Here is a 15417-nt window from a genome sequence, read left to right as displayed (position 1 = left end):
ATTCTCAAGGACCAAAACCAGGGCAAAGAGGACATGGGGAGTGTCAATGGCCCAACACAAGTCCTTCCCAGCTCAGAGACGTTGAAGTAATTGGTGGGAGTGAGGACCAGAAAATGCTGTGCGCATGAGAGAAAGAAAAGAACCCTTGGGCGCCTTATTCAGGGAAAGGCCTGTGCTTTTGGTGTTCCACGTTCTCTGCTCTACAACATAGATGTCATGAACTGTCCACAATCTCCTCTCCTGCTAATCAGAGATAAAAATGAAGACAGAATTACTCTCCTCTCCTCTCATGGCTCTTCAAGGGAAACCCTTCTGTGGACGAGGGTTTGGTGGGCAGAAAGAGAAGGTACAGGAGAGTTTGAAGAGTCACCAATTACATGTGAAGAATGCACAAGGGGTCAAGTAATACATCTTAGTTTTTGCACAAAACTTTAGAGGACACTAAGTCCAGAGAAAACATTTATATTACTCTGACTCCTTATAATTCACCCAACTTAAGTTTGCCCAGTACTGAGTGAATGAGGCTTAAATGCCAAAGAAACCTCCCGTGAGGGCACAGGCAAGCCCGAGGGAAGAACTTCTGCCCATCTCGGTAGAAGAGCTATGGTAAGGGTGGCATCTACCTTGAATTTGGATTCTCCGGTGACCTTCCCAACGTGCTGACAGCAGTAAGGACGTAAGCACTTGAGTCTCCTCACATCTGGCTCTGTCCAACCTCCCTCCATCAATGCTTGAATCTCAGTTTCTCTTGGATGGTTAGAAACATGATACAGTGAGGGACCTGAGTAGGGAATTACTGAATAGCCACTGACAGATGCTCCCACCGACTGGATGGAGCCATGTTGACATCACTCATTTACACATGGAATGTGGTCAGGGGAGAGTCTCACAAACTGCCAGAAAATTTACCTGTCTGACAGACCAGAGCCAGGTATGTAACCTAATACCATAAGGAGCAGAGTCTGGCCTAATAGGCTGTGTAATTCTCAGATGAAGTGAAGTTGTGTAAAGGCAGAAAAAAAAATTCATGACAGGTCAATTTGCTGGTTTGGTCCAGAGGCAATGTGAAGTATACTTCAGCAAAGAAGGCAAAGCACATATACAAGAGCTATTTGGCTTTTTTCTCTTTTGTCTCCTCTCCCCTTTTTCTTTCTTTTTTCTTCCATTTTCCATTCTTTCTTTTCTCTTTCTTTTCTTTTTCCTTCCTCCCTTTCTCCTTTTCTTTCTTTCTCTCTCTCTCTCTTTCCTTCCTCCCTCCCTCCCTCCTTTCTTTCTCTCTCTCTCTTTCTTTCTTTCTTTCTTTCTTTCTTTCTTTCTTTCTTTCTTTCTTTCTTTCTTTCTTTCTTTCTTTCTTATGTTTGACTTTTACTTCCATTTTGGACAGAAAAGTTTTGAAATCAAGCCTTTGACAGAGTATGCAAGGAGTGAAGAAGTGTCATTCACTGGCAATGTCAGTTCAGCATGACCTACATGAGCTAGCTACACTACTAAAGCAGGAAAGGAAGGGAAGCATCTTTACTGATGTATTATATACTCAGTATGCTCCCAGTAACATACTGAGTGGTTTGATCATAATCACATACCAAGTAAAGGCTTATCTAGAATCCACCTGAAACTGAAGTTCATGATCTTCCCATATTCAAGCTGTTTTGCAGACACATGAGGATGGCTATTTCCTTAAGAATCATTGGTTCATTGGATTATAGTGCAAATAAAACTCTTAGGGGAAGCTAGGGGTATAAAAGCCAAGGCACTACTGGCCAGGATAGCTCAGGCACAAGGATCTGGAGCTGAGAAAACCACTGTAGTCCAAGCTTCCCCATGGTATTTTCTGTGCAGCTTTGAAGTAGGGAGTGCAAAGCAAGAAGACTATAGAGTAGATACCTACTACTGAAACCTCACATTGTGAGCTCTTTACTTGTGTTTCTCAAACCCAGCTGAACAAAAGGTTGGTAATGACATGGGTCTTCTAACTTCATCCAAGTGAATGGAACACACATTGCCACTTAGGAAACAAACATGATCTTTGAAGAAACTGAAGGACCCCAGAACTGTTGGCTAGCTAATGCATAACCAAAGAAAGCTGAGGACCTATACTAGTAGATTTGACCTATGGAATATTTTTAGTAAACTTGTCTCTTCTTGGAAATCGTGCTCCCCTGGGTAACAATAATATGATTATGTTAAAATATTTGACCAAGACAGAGAAGAAAAAATGTACTCATAATCTTATGGTTCTAGAGGCAGCCCACGACATCTCTGCAAGATGGTGTTCACCTATGTTCTTTGCTTCTATTGTGTACCTGAACCAAAATATATGTTTATATCATCACCAAAGATGGATTTGCCACAAAGCTGAGGAAACTTAAACTTCTTCATGTCATGAAATTCACTAAGGACCTGATATTGTCCTAAGCATTTTGTATTCATAATTTGATATTTTTTTCCTTAGTGAGAACCACTACCAAATTGTATAAGCTTCAGACCTCACAAAATCTACATTTCTCTTTGATTGTTAAAGAACAAACAGTAGTATGGTTTGTTTTTTAAATTACAGTCAAGTTAGTGTATGTTCATGTTCTATCTAGTGTATTTCAACTGTTCATTTTCCAACCTGCCTAGGACCTGGGGGTGTGAACCTGATTTCACCTAAAAAAACCAAACAAACAGTATTTCAGCTCAAGCCCCTCTTACAGTATGCTCTTCATAGTAGTAATTAGATATTGGTGAATGTACTTTGTCTTTTCCTCCTATTTTTAAAGCTATGATGATTGCAACCATATACTGCTATTTTGTTCATTACTATTATATCATGCATATGTCTTCATCATTTAATAGCTTCAGAATAACCCATAGCATGAATACTCCATTGAATAAGTATATTATAATTTGGTGATTAATTCTGTTAGCATTAGAAAGTTAGGATTGGAACACTGGTTGTGATTCAAAAATAGCTTAAAAAATAATTGGACAGGGATGTCAGGCTTGAATATTAGGTCCTAATATAATACAGGATCAGACTCTAATGATAAATTGATTTGGGGATAGTCTAAGGTAACATTAAGGCCCTTTGGCTCAAATCCATAATAGATACTCAGGAGATTTTATTTATGCCAGAATTACTCATTAGACTCTGAGCCCCATGAAGACAGGGTCACGGATGTTTCATCTGTCATCCTATACTTCGGGGCTTGCTTGGTGCTTGGCACCTATTAAAATCAATAAATATACTATGAATGAATTAACTAAGGAAGAGCCACAGTCTTTAGAAGTGAATCCAAAGTCAATGCAAACAAAAACTCAAGACACTGAGATTTGGAAAATATTAAATTCATTTTTAAGGGAGAATATTTACTTTGTAAAATGAGTACATGTCAAAATTCTTTCTGAATGTTGATGTGATTCATAACTGAATGGCTAAAGTTGTCTTGTTGGAAGACCTTATGGAAATCCTTCAATGTCTCTCTACACACTGTATTTCTCCCATCAGGCAGATGCTGTCTGTAGAAAATATTTAAGTAATAAAGGTGCCAACATATTAACTCCATGCCTTGAAACTTGGCTCTTCCAAGCAATAAACGTTTGGCAGTAACCTAATCTTCATACTAATTTTCTTAATGAGTGTTAGTTTCCTTAACTAAATGACATTATTACAAGCTAACTGAATTAACAATGGCCAGATACCCATTCACAAATGAAGCCAATCTCTTTCTTAATGGTCCCATCTTTCCCTCCAGTTTTATAAAACAAAACTAAAAAGACACATCTCTTCTGTTGTATATGTTGACTAGGGTTCTCCTGGTTTCCACCTTTTCTTTGCTCCCCAATAAGTTCTTATAATAAAGCAAAAGTGAAACAATAAATACCTAAGGCCCAAGGGTTTTCAATCCTTTAGCTAATGTCTTATGTCACTACACTTTTCCGTAAAAGGAGTTTTAGTGTTTCACAAGAATTTAGGTTTACTTTATAGATGATGAAGTAAAATAGGGAGGGGGAGAGGCAGTATCCATGTGTAAATCAGATAAGAGTTTACTGAGCCTGTGTTGGACTGGGCACGATGCTGGAGCCTGAATAGACCTGGAAAGACAGACAATGCCCAGCTTCTGGCTCCTGGTCCGATGGGCTGAATGAAGCCTAGACTGGCATGCAGTGCTCAGAATTCTAGTCTCTGTTCTAGGCTTGACAATTCTCAGGATATTCTCTCTGTGATTTGGACCAGTTCCTCATCTATAAAACATTAACCCTACAACTTGATAGGTTTATCTTACCTCACGATAGTGGTGGGTGTCAAGTAAAAAAAAATAAAGAATCTGTGTCTGAAGAGAAAACAGTGCCATGTGATTCAGAAAATATTAAGGTATAGAATTAACTCATGTATTTTAATAATTAATTTAATAGATTTAACCTGTGATTTTATAAATCACGGTATAGGATGATTGAAGGTATATTCATTCATTAAAAACGCATACATGAGAAAATTCGAAACCAGAAGTCAGCAAATGATAGCCCATGGGCCAAGTCCAGCCTGGCACTTACACATTTCCTGAAACACAGTGCAGGGCAATGTTGTGCCCCGGGACCCTGAAGACCTAGGCACAGCTGACCTACCTTTGGTGGGACACTGAGCGGTCTCCCCAATCGCAGTGCATGGGAGCTGTTACAAGGCCAACCTGCCTCTCACTTGCCCTGTGTCAGGGAGGCTGTCATGAGACTGTTTCTCATTGTCTCCCAGGTTCTAGTAAGGCTGAAGGCCATCTGCCCCCCACCCTCACCCCCACTAAGGTACAGATACAGGTTCTGAAACTGCTAAGCTGCAGTACAGCTGGCTGCTTGGCAACATGGCGCCCTCGTTCTATGTTGCATGGTGATCTGGTCCCTTTGTTTTGGCAGCATCCTGTGGAACAAGTGGCATGGGTAGCAGCTAACACCTTTTCTGCTATTATTTCCTTGTAATAAATGCCACCAAAAAGAGGACCCTTCCTCTGCCTGATGAATCTGCTTGCCTTGCTGACACACAGCCACGCTCATTCGCTGTGGTCTGTGGCTACCTCCATGCTCGGAGGGCAGAGTTGAGTAGCTGCAACAGAGATCATGCAGCCTGTGCAGACTAAAGCGTCTTCCATCTGGTTCTTGACAGAGACAGTTTGCTGACCCGCTGATCTAATTACAGCACAATCTTTAAAGTGACTTTAAAGTCTGAATCAAAGACCTTCCCATCACGACTCGCCTTTCCTGAGGCTGAAGACTGTCAATCACTTGGGCCACTTGGAAGGCCATGGTATTTCCCGGGGAAGGCTAACAGCCCGGGTCCTGTGATCACTCGTTCCTTCCTGAAGTGCTGAGATGAAGACCCCCTCAGCTGTCCGCCACAGTCTGTTCTCCTTCAAGTGAGAGTTTATGACTTTACGCTCATACATCAGGCAGGGATTAAGCTCACTCAGGTTTTGGCTGTTCCGTCCTTTGCATCCCTATGGAGACCTTTCCAGACTTGAAAAACCTCATGCTGCTTTGGGGAGACTTGACCTTGTGCCAGGTGCATATGATGTGGCCAGTGGGATGGCATCGGCTTACCTACCTTCTGCTGTCACACGCAGTACCCTCATCGGGGCCTGTTAAGATCCCCACTTTTGTCAAAATTCAGTCAATGGTAATTCACTTTAGGAAACGCATACACAGATATGGTAAATAAGCCCTGGAGTACAAATGGATGTACAAGAAAAGGAAAAACTTCTTTTGCACTTCACATGCCCAGAGGGAACCACACTTTGTGATAAGCTGGCTTTGTCATTCACATAATTTCCCCATGCTATTCACTAAATAGTTATGCAAAAAAAAAAAATTTTAAATTAAACAAAATCTTCCAAGTCATTTTTTTTGAGGTCGAACTTGACTAAAATGTATTTTTAAAATATTGTTCTTCCAAAATAATCTTCCGAGGAAAACAGTTACATCTCATTGAAAACACAATGCATGCACAGCTTGGAACACACGGGCAAATGGGGCACCTGGGGGGCTCAGTCGGTTGGGCGTCAGACTTCACCTCAGGTCATGATCTCATGGTTCTTGAGTTCAAGCCCCGCGTCGGGCTCTGTACTGACAGCTCAGAGCCTGGAGCCTGCTTTGGATCTGTGTGTGTGTCTCTCTCTTGGCCCTCCCCTGTGCACGCTCTGTCTCTTTCTCAGAAATAAGTAAATATTTAAAAAAATTAAAAAAAAAAAAAAAGAACACACAGGCAAGCACTTTTTTCAGCCTCTCCTGAGGCTCTGGGACCACCTCGAGAACTGGAGGTGGAAATTCACTGTAGAATAACCAAGAGGGTGTCAAAGCGCTTTCTGGTATGTTTGGGAGTAGCCTGGTAACAAACAAGTATAATAAAGAAGAAATAATTGGAAGGGGCCAGGGCTAAACAGTCATCAGTGGACATGTTTGAACTCATGGCCTTCTCATTAGCTCTGGTGATCAGGGACACATGTGGTCAGTGTCATGGCTCAGCTGATTCCCACCCCCCCCCGCAAATCTGAGCCCTGATCTGATGTCCCCATTGTCCCAGGGCCAGCACAGTGAATCAAACAGAAAGCCTGAGCCATGGAGGCAGAGCCCCAGCCCTGAACCTGGGTTTATTATCACACAAGGTATGCAACCTTGGGTAGGATCCAAAACTCTGAGCCAACCATTTCCTCCACTGAAAACTGGAGATGATGGGTGACTTGACCCTCAGGGTATAATGGTTAAGAAAAATGATAAGAAGATCCAGGACAGTGCCAGGCACGGAAAGGAAACTTGTGGAAGTGTATCAATATCAATTACAAACGTTTTAGCAGAATTCAAACTGTGCATTGCCTTTGAAAAATAGATATTAGAAAAAAATTTAAATGTGAATATGATTTGGAGGGAGACCAGTAATTTAGTTAAGCTCAGTTTCTCTTGCCAAACACTATAAAACTCATTTATGAAATTGATCTTTCTAATAACAAATGAAATTACTTATATTCTACTATGGAAAATATATTTAACAAAGAAATCACTACTCCATCGTTACTCCATTGGTCTCCTGTTCCTATTCAACGTACTGCTTTAGGCATATGTCTAGAAAATTAAAATTGCTTTGTCAAAAAAAAACCCTTTCTCCAAAATTCATCAAAAAAAAAAAAAAAAAGCCCTAGTCATGTGGATATTAGTGTCTTAAAAATGGATGCTTTTCTTTTTTCTTTTTTTTTTAAATATTTTTATTTATTTCTAGGAGAGAGAGAGAGAGACAGTGTGAGCAGGGGAGGGTCAGAGAGAGAGGGAGTCACAGACTGAAACAGGCTCCAGGCTCTGAGCTGGCAGTCAGCACAGAGCCCGACGCGGGGCTCGAACCCACGAACCGCGAGATCATGACCCAAGCGAAAGCCGGACGCTTAACCGACTAAGCCACCCAGGCGCCCCAAAAATGGATGCTTTTCTGCAGTTAGTGTCAGCAAGGGAGGTTTTCTTGTCCTTCTGTAGGAAAAGCATGGCAAAGAATTGGAAAACATTGGAAAGAATCAATAGAAATGCTTGGGTTTGAGTCTTCAGAGTTTCTTTTCTCAAATACTTAAGGGTCAATCACAGTCTAACCCATTCGGAGTGTGGGGGACACAGAAGACCACTGTCAATCAGTTTACAGTAAAGCTCTAATCTCTCGTGGCTCTTCTCTGAGAGGGTTAGACAAGTAAAGAGCAGGAAGGCCCTGCTCTGGACATAACAGTATAATCTTCTCCTCCCAGGAACGTGATGAAGACAGACAAGTGGCCTTGTCGAAAGAACTGGGAACACCCCCGGGGCTGCTGTGCCTGGCAGCTCCTGTGGCCTCCTGACCGGGCTCCATGTGCAGCCACGCAGGAGACGAGGTGGGCATGGGGATGCCTCGCTTCCCTGACTCGATGCAGAACTTAGCTTCTGCTGTCGCACGTAACAGGAGCTGGGCTCTTGTGATCCCCACTCAACGAGGCAAAGCACCATGGAAAGGATAACTGCCTCCCGCTTTGCAAGCCAGGACCTCTCATTCTGGTCCCCCAAACACCCTACAGTCAGCACAGGCCTGTGTCTTCCTGCATGTCATGCCCACAGAAGTCCGTTAGAGCTCAAAGCTTGCAGGGCTGCAGTTGGAAGACTGGGGCCCTTCCAGGGGCTTCCCAACTTGTGGCATGTCTGTTGGCAAGCCGCCAACCCAGCCGGTCACCCTTTGACCATCAGAAACTGGGCAGAGGCATTCCTGCGCTAGGTTAGTCTTGCAGGAAGCACAAATCAGAACAAATTTCAAGCAGCCATTGGTTAACATTAGGAAAAACGTGTTACAGAAAGATAGTTGCTAATAAATATCACTATTTGTTATCACTGCTCACAATAGCATCATCAGTGTTAGGTAGAAAGCCCTTTATGTTATTCCTCAACACTCTGATACCAAAGGAGGCACCATATAACACACTTCGTTGTCTGGAATCATCTAGAAAGGAATCTTGTAGTGATTTTTATTATACATAAAAACTCTTTCTACAAGGGGATGCCTACTTTGTTTGTTTGTTTACATTTAAATCCAAGCTAGTTAACATAGAGTGTAGCAACGGTTTCAGGAACAGAATTTAGTGACTCATCACTTACATATGACACCCAGTGCTCATGCCAACAAGTGCCCTCCTTAACGCCCATCGCCCATGTAGCTCATCTTCCCACCCACCTCCCCTCCACAATCCTCAGTTTGTTCTCGGTGTTTAAGAGTCTCTTACGGTTTGTCTCCTTCTGTTTTTATCTTATCCTTCTGTCCCTTCATCTATGTTCATGTTTTGTTTCTCAAATTCCACATGAGTGAATTCATACGGTATTTGCCTTTCTCTGACTGACTTATTTCACTTAGCATAATACCCTCAAATTCCATCCATGTTGTTCCAAATGCAAGATTTCGTTCTTTTTGATCACCGAGTACTATTCCATTGTAATGCTTTTACCACATCTTTATCCGTTTTGTAAAGTGCATTGAATTTAAAATGATATACATGATACCGCTTAAATCTATAGCAATTTGCCTGTGTTAAATGCGAAAGTGAGACCTAAAATACTTTAGCGACCAGGTCAAGAAATAGCACATGCAGCCTGTTATGGGACTCCCAGTCTCTGAGTTCCAAAGCTCATGCCATGGGGCACCCTGTTTGGGAAAGAATGACTTGTGTGTGGTATCTATGAGTGATGGACCCAAACAGTCCATTTCTATGGCAAGTCCGCCATTACACACTACACTAGGGGTCGGAGTTACTGAGATCACTGATCCCAGAACGTTTGAGATGATGATTTCCCCAAGGGCTATCTTTGGTTGGGGACCAACATGAAGGTGCTGGTCAAGCATTTAGTGTGCACAGTACTTTAGGGTTTCTTGAGCACTTTTCCAAACTGAGCCTCAAAGGCCAATGTGGCCCGTAGTGGGCACCCCATGACCAATGAGAGTTGAGCAGGATCAAGGACAGATGCGATTCCACTTGAGGTGCCCTGCACCTCACCTGCAGGACTTCCTTCTTCCCTCTCTCAGCCTGTGGGGTCCTAGGGCCTCAGGAGAGAGCCACCAGGGTGAGAACTGCCCCCAGGGAGGGGTGTCGCTTCGTTCCTTCTCAGGGAATTAGCTCCGGGCAGATACAACCCACTTCCTACCATTCTCTGCCAGCTCTGTACATACATTGCATATATACCAATAATAGTAAACTTGCTCCAGACCGATGAGGGAACCCCGAATATCTGCATGACCCCTGACTGTGCTCGTGCACCGAATAATTGCTTCTCCCCCTGATGGATGTTTACTGATGTCCTCAGTCGAATCCCCGTCGCAGCCACCAGTGGGTGGTTCTCAGCTCGGGCTGTGTGGGAGCGCTGTGCCCTGGGGTGACGTGGGGCCCAGGAGGACGTGAGGGGCCGGGATCTGCGGGGCGGCCTACCTGCGGGTGCGGTGGCTGCCGCACCTCTTGAGCGGGATCCTGGCCACGTGCCCGTGCAGGCCCACGAACAGGACGCTCCGGCTGTGGACGAGCTGCAGGCTCCGGATGGGCTCCCCGCGCCGCTCGGGGAAGAGCTCGATCTCCTCCAGCAGACAGCTGTGGCCATCCGGGCCCAGGGGCGCCCGCACCTTCTTAATGGTGCCATAGTCTGGGGGTGGGGGGGGCGACAGGGAAGGAGGGACAGAGAGGTCAGGTCAGCTGAGTCGCCAGGCTTCTCGCAGAGCTTTCACAAGTGCTGACAGGGGCGCCTGGGTGGCTCAGTCCCTTACAGTCCGACTTCGGCTCAGGTCATGGTCTTATGGTTCACGGGTTCGAGCCTCATGTCAGGCTCTGTGCTGACAGCTCAGAGCCTGGAGCCTGCTTCATGGATTCTGAGTCTCACTCTCTGTGTCCCTTCCCTGCTTCTACTCATCTCTCTCTCTCAAAAATAAATAAACCGTTAAAAATGTTTTTTTTCAATTTTTTAACGTTTATTCATTTAAAAACCTTTTTAAATGTTTTATTTATTTTTGAGAGGGAGATAGAGACAGCATGAACTGGGGAGTGTCAGAGAGAGGAAAACACAGAATCCGAAACAGGCTCCAGGCTCTGAGCTGTCAGCACAGAGCCTAACACGGGGCTCAAACCTGTGAACTGTGAGATCGTGACCTGAGCCGAAGTCAGACACTCAACTGACTGAGCAACCCAGGTGCCCCAGAAATGTTTTTTTTTTTAATACTGACACCTGAATCCCACCCCAGGCCCCTTCAATGGCCGGTGCAGGGTGTGGGGCAGGCGCCCGCATTTGCCACAGCTCTCAGCTACCCTGCAGCCAGGCAGGAGACCCACTCAGCTACCTCAGCCTCTCCCAGGTCTAAGTCCAGACGCCCAGAGCATAGTCCAGCCAACTGGAGCCCCCAGGAGCCAGCTTTGCTCCATCCCACAGAAAACATCAGGTGTGCAGAATCCTCAGGAGACTATCTTGGATTCCTAGTGTCAGAAAGAGGTGGTGACCTGGCCACCCCGCAGGGCAGACACCACACCAACGGCAGCAGCAAAGGTTGCCTCCTCTCCTCCCTGCCCCGGAAGCATCCTTCCTGCCCCGGAAGTACGTCTTTCTCTGTCTCTCTTCCTCCTCTATCTGGAGTATCGCTTTCCTTTTTCTCTCTAAAGCGTGCTCTTTGGGATGCCCTTCTCTGTCTTGAAGTCCTGAATTCTTCCCTCCTATACCATGGAACATCTGTTTCTGGCCTGGTCTCTTCCCCACCCTAAGTTTTCTAGTCATTGCGTCTTTGTGCTCACTTACTTACAAGCTTGGCTCTAAGTACTGCCTCTGAACCAGGCATCTCCCCAGACTGGCTGAGAAGAGAACAGAGAAGAGTCCTCTCAGCCAGTGAGAGCCACGGCATGGCCAACGCCATGTATCAGGACACAGACCTGAAATGTGTGCTAATGTCCCTGGTGCACTATGGCGAGGTCCCCACTGCCAGTCCGCATATCCAGGGCAAGACAGCAAACCCACTAGAAGCACCCACTAAAGCCATTGTCAAGCTCTCAAATCAACCCATCAGAATCCTGAGTCTCAAAAAACTATAATCATTATCTTGTAAAAACAGAAAATGAGGCTAAGAAGTTATTCCAAAACCAGGGTTAAATCTTTGGCTTTGAGGCTTCCTATCAATCTGTGAATCTCAAGAAGACATAAGACAGGAATATTTTTCAGTTTTCCATTCCTATGGAAGCACTCAGAGACTCAGAATATTTCATTTAAGGAGAAAATACATGCACAGACATATGCTCTCCTGAATTTATTTTTAAAAGTCTATCTGAAACATCTTCAGTGAATACTTACTGATTACGAACAGACTTCATAATAACGTAGACAGTCTTGGTAAACCACTGCTTAATTTTATTTTGAGCTATCTGGTTAAATGTGCTTCTTCCGAGAAAGTTCAAGCATAAATGGAATGATGCTATGTGTTGGGAAGATGAAAAATACAGCGCCTGTCTTCGATGGAAGAGAGAGAGAGAGAGAGAGAGAGAGAGCGCAAGCACACGCCTGCACAACAGGGCAGCAGACAGTCTCACAAATGAACATCTCACAGATTTAAGTTCACAGATTTAAGTGTGCAAGAAAATTTGTATGTCTTTACTGCAAAAGTCAACCTAGTTTGGACTTGGTGACCACAGTCCCCAGCTGGTGGGAAATTCAACATCAGTGATTCTGGGGTCTTCCTACCCTGCATAGAGCAAAGCATTCTAATACCGGGGATGATATGAAATAATGAAAACAGCCTGTGAACCTAGATCCTGAAGACGATCTAACAGTAGGGGCCAAAATGGCTACTGACGGGCTACTGAGTAGTTTTTATCTGTAGACCAATTAAAAGTGCATTTGTTATTAAAAAAAAAAAGAAGCATCAACAGACATGCACAGAGGGGGCAAGATGGGAGCTTCAGGGAAGGTGACTTCAGTGTAGATGTCTCAGCCACAGTACCCTGAGGGGAAGTCCTCACCAGCAGATGGAAGTGCCAGCTTCCTGTGGGGCAGTGACAGGCACGGAGCCCCAGCCACCCTTTGGGACATCATGACAGTGAAAGATCTCGTCCAAGCTGGAGGACAGGAGGGGGAGCCAGGGACTGCCACCCCCCAGCAGTCAGCAAGGCTGGTTTGAGGGCTTAAGTGAGAGTGACCCTCTGGATGAAATAAGAATATTCTATAGCAATGGAGGGAAGGGGTGGGGGCGGCGCGGGGACAGAGGCAATGGGAGTCCAGCAGGAAAATCGTCATCTTGGGACTGCTGTCACTCTATATTCGCGGGGAACATGGGTTACGGAACAAAATAGTATTTAGCGGTTGAACAAAGACTCCTTGCTGTTTATTATTTCTGTTGTTTATGGGGAGCTCGTCTGAGAAACCTACCCAAAAGAATAATAGTTTAAATGTCAACATGCTCACATGTATGCCGATTTTTAAAATTTTTTTTAATGTTTTCACTTATTTATTTATTTATTTAGAGAGGAGGGGGGCAGGGGCAGAGAGAGAGAGAGGGGGTAGAGGATCTGAAACCTGCTCCGTGCTGACAGCAGAGAGCCCGCAGGGATGTGGGACTTGAACTGATGAACCGTGAGATCACGACCTGAGCTGGACGCTTAACCGACAGAGCCACCCAGGCGCCCCAGGAACCTCTGTTTGTGTGAAGCTTTTCCTGCGCTGGTCCGTGCCTTCATCTCGCTCCAAGCTCACATACATGTGACCTCGGGCAGAACACCTTCCTGACCCGGATGCCTCCGGGACACGCACTCTCCTCTCCTGCGTCTGGATGAGCGTCAGGACACACATGTGCGCAGGCCTTGGATGCCCTGCACAGGTGCCACCAGGGTAGCGAGTCACCCACGGGCCTCATCTCGGGCTCCCTCATACCTCCACCTCTCGGTGCACGAGTCAGGGGGCACCTGTGGCTCTGGGAGCCCCGGAGCACCCCACTCCCCCCGCAACACGTTCTCTGGCTAGAGTGGCTGTCCGGCCACCTTCCTAGGACTGCAGCCCTGGTGTCCTTGCTGAGACAGCGGGGGGTCTTCTCTGCTCCCTTCCACCCACAGCCAGGCAGAAGCTTCCTCCTGGGGTGTCTCAGATGCTTATTTGTCTTTCTCCCCGCTTCTCTCTGCCCCCAGGAGAAGCCTTCTCTTGGGGACACGTTCACATCTTGTTCTTCCCATCTTCGAGGCCAGTTTTCATTTCTTAAATGAATGACTGAATATCATCACTGTATTCCAAAACTTTTTCATCAAGACACAGAACACGGTGTAGTGCAAGTCTAAGGCGTGCCACCTGCTGATCTGAGCCGTGTATATATTGCAGCACGATCCACCCTCACCCCCCCGTAGCACAGGCTCTGCCAACACCTCTATCATGTCACCAGATTGCATCACGAGCAGATACATTTTGAAATATGAAACAACCTCGGAATTCCGAGAAATCTCTCTCGGAGTACATGAGAACAAAGAGAAAGAAAGCCTGAGTAATCCCACATCTCAGAAGAGAGAAGGGGAGGGTTGAAAGAGGACATTTCTGAAACCCACGACATTGAGGTGACCCTGCTACTTTACGCGGATTTAGTCATGGACTCTGCACATAGAAACCCCACCAGCCGCTGCTTGATTGGTATGTGGTGAACACACCTTCCATGCTGCTTCACGGTCCAGACAGATGTTCTCTCCTACTTACTGGACGTATTGGTTGAAGCATGGTACAGGATGTGGCAAAGTCATGGTCACTTTCCGGGACAGAAAGACAGAGCCTGGCCCACTAAAGAGACCAGTGGACAAACAACTATTTTGTTCAAAGAACAGTAAGATCCTGGTTGGTGCCAGAGAGTGCTTAATTTTTCCTTGCTGTTTCTGCTTTATAGCATTTATCATCACAGTGTAATTATTCATTTCCTTGTTTCCTTGTTTCTATGCTTAACCTAAGGCCACGGGGAGAAGATACTATGTCAGTTCTGTCCTGTGATGCACGGCCGCTGCTATAGGCTGGGGAGATTACTAAACACATACTGGGCAAGGGGCACACCGATGGCTAAGGGACGGAACGGGAGAAACAAGGAATGAGAATGTCATCATTAGTGCATCTGCTAGAAAATTCCTGATTAATATGTTTTCCATTGTGGCCTTTAATGAGTTATCAGTCAGGGTGAAGGGAAAACAAGAAACATTATTTTCCCAATATGCATAGAATTCGGCTAAAAGTGTCATAAACTAAATAGGAACGAAGGGAACCATTTTAGTTGGTTTCATCTGATAAAATATTAACTCTGAAGATTTGCCTTTAAAAATAAAACCATATATACCTTCCACACACTGAAAATTCAATACTCTATTCAAAGTGAGTTGCTGGGGGAAAAAAACAGATGTCAGTGTCAAAAGTTCAGAAATAACAGACGTAAAACCAATGAGTCACTGAAGTAGCGATTGGTGAAACTTTGCTGTGCACACACCGAAAGGGCAGTGTGCAAACCAGGGCGCTTGGGCCATTACACGGAACGAGGCTCAGGGGTATATTGTTATATAAAGCACCTTATATAGTGGGAAGGCAGTGACTTGATTCTTCAAAGTGATTGGTTATTATATTAGAACTTTCTTAAATAACAAGCCACTGGTTAGCGGTTACCTTATAACAACCTTGGGAAACAGTTCAAGTTTTTCTTAGGATTTTCAGAGGCATAAGCAAGAAATGACCCAGGTCACGTTAGCCTTGCGAAATAAGCAAATTAAGTTGTGTTTGTATGACTAAACCGGTTTGGGCTGCTCAAGGACTTTTCAAGATTAGTTTCCATTTGTCTTTTACTTTAACACAAATTTTTCAATCATTCTTGAAAATTCTACCGTGAGCAAGGAAAGAAAAATCGGGTGCTTTGTGCCAGCTGTGGCTTGGGTC

The 15417-nt window shown here is 44.9% G+C and overlaps 1 protein-coding gene across 1 annotated transcript in view; it reads right to left on the bottom strand.

The window, feature by feature from the left end:
* SEMA5A (semaphorin 5A) overlaps window positions 1-15417 on the bottom strand; it is a 368380-nt gene that overhangs the window by 100250 nt on the left and 252713 nt on the right. The window contains exon 11 of the mRNA XM_077749424.1: window positions 9942-10149. Within this exon, the coding sequence (XP_077605550.1) occupies window positions 9942-10149 (208 nt within the window). The remainder of the gene's footprint in view (window positions 1-9941; window positions 10150-15417) is intronic.

Source organism: Crocuta crocuta, unplaced genomic scaffold, assembly GCF_008692635.1.
Source record: "Crocuta crocuta isolate KB4526 unplaced genomic scaffold, BGI_CrCroc_1.0 scaffold89, whole genome shotgun sequence".
In the NCBI taxonomy this organism is placed as follows: domain Eukaryota; kingdom Metazoa; phylum Chordata; class Mammalia; order Carnivora; family Hyaenidae; genus Crocuta; species Crocuta crocuta.
Note: the sequence above shows the minus strand (reverse complement) of the source record. Positions and strands in the feature narration are given on the sequence as shown.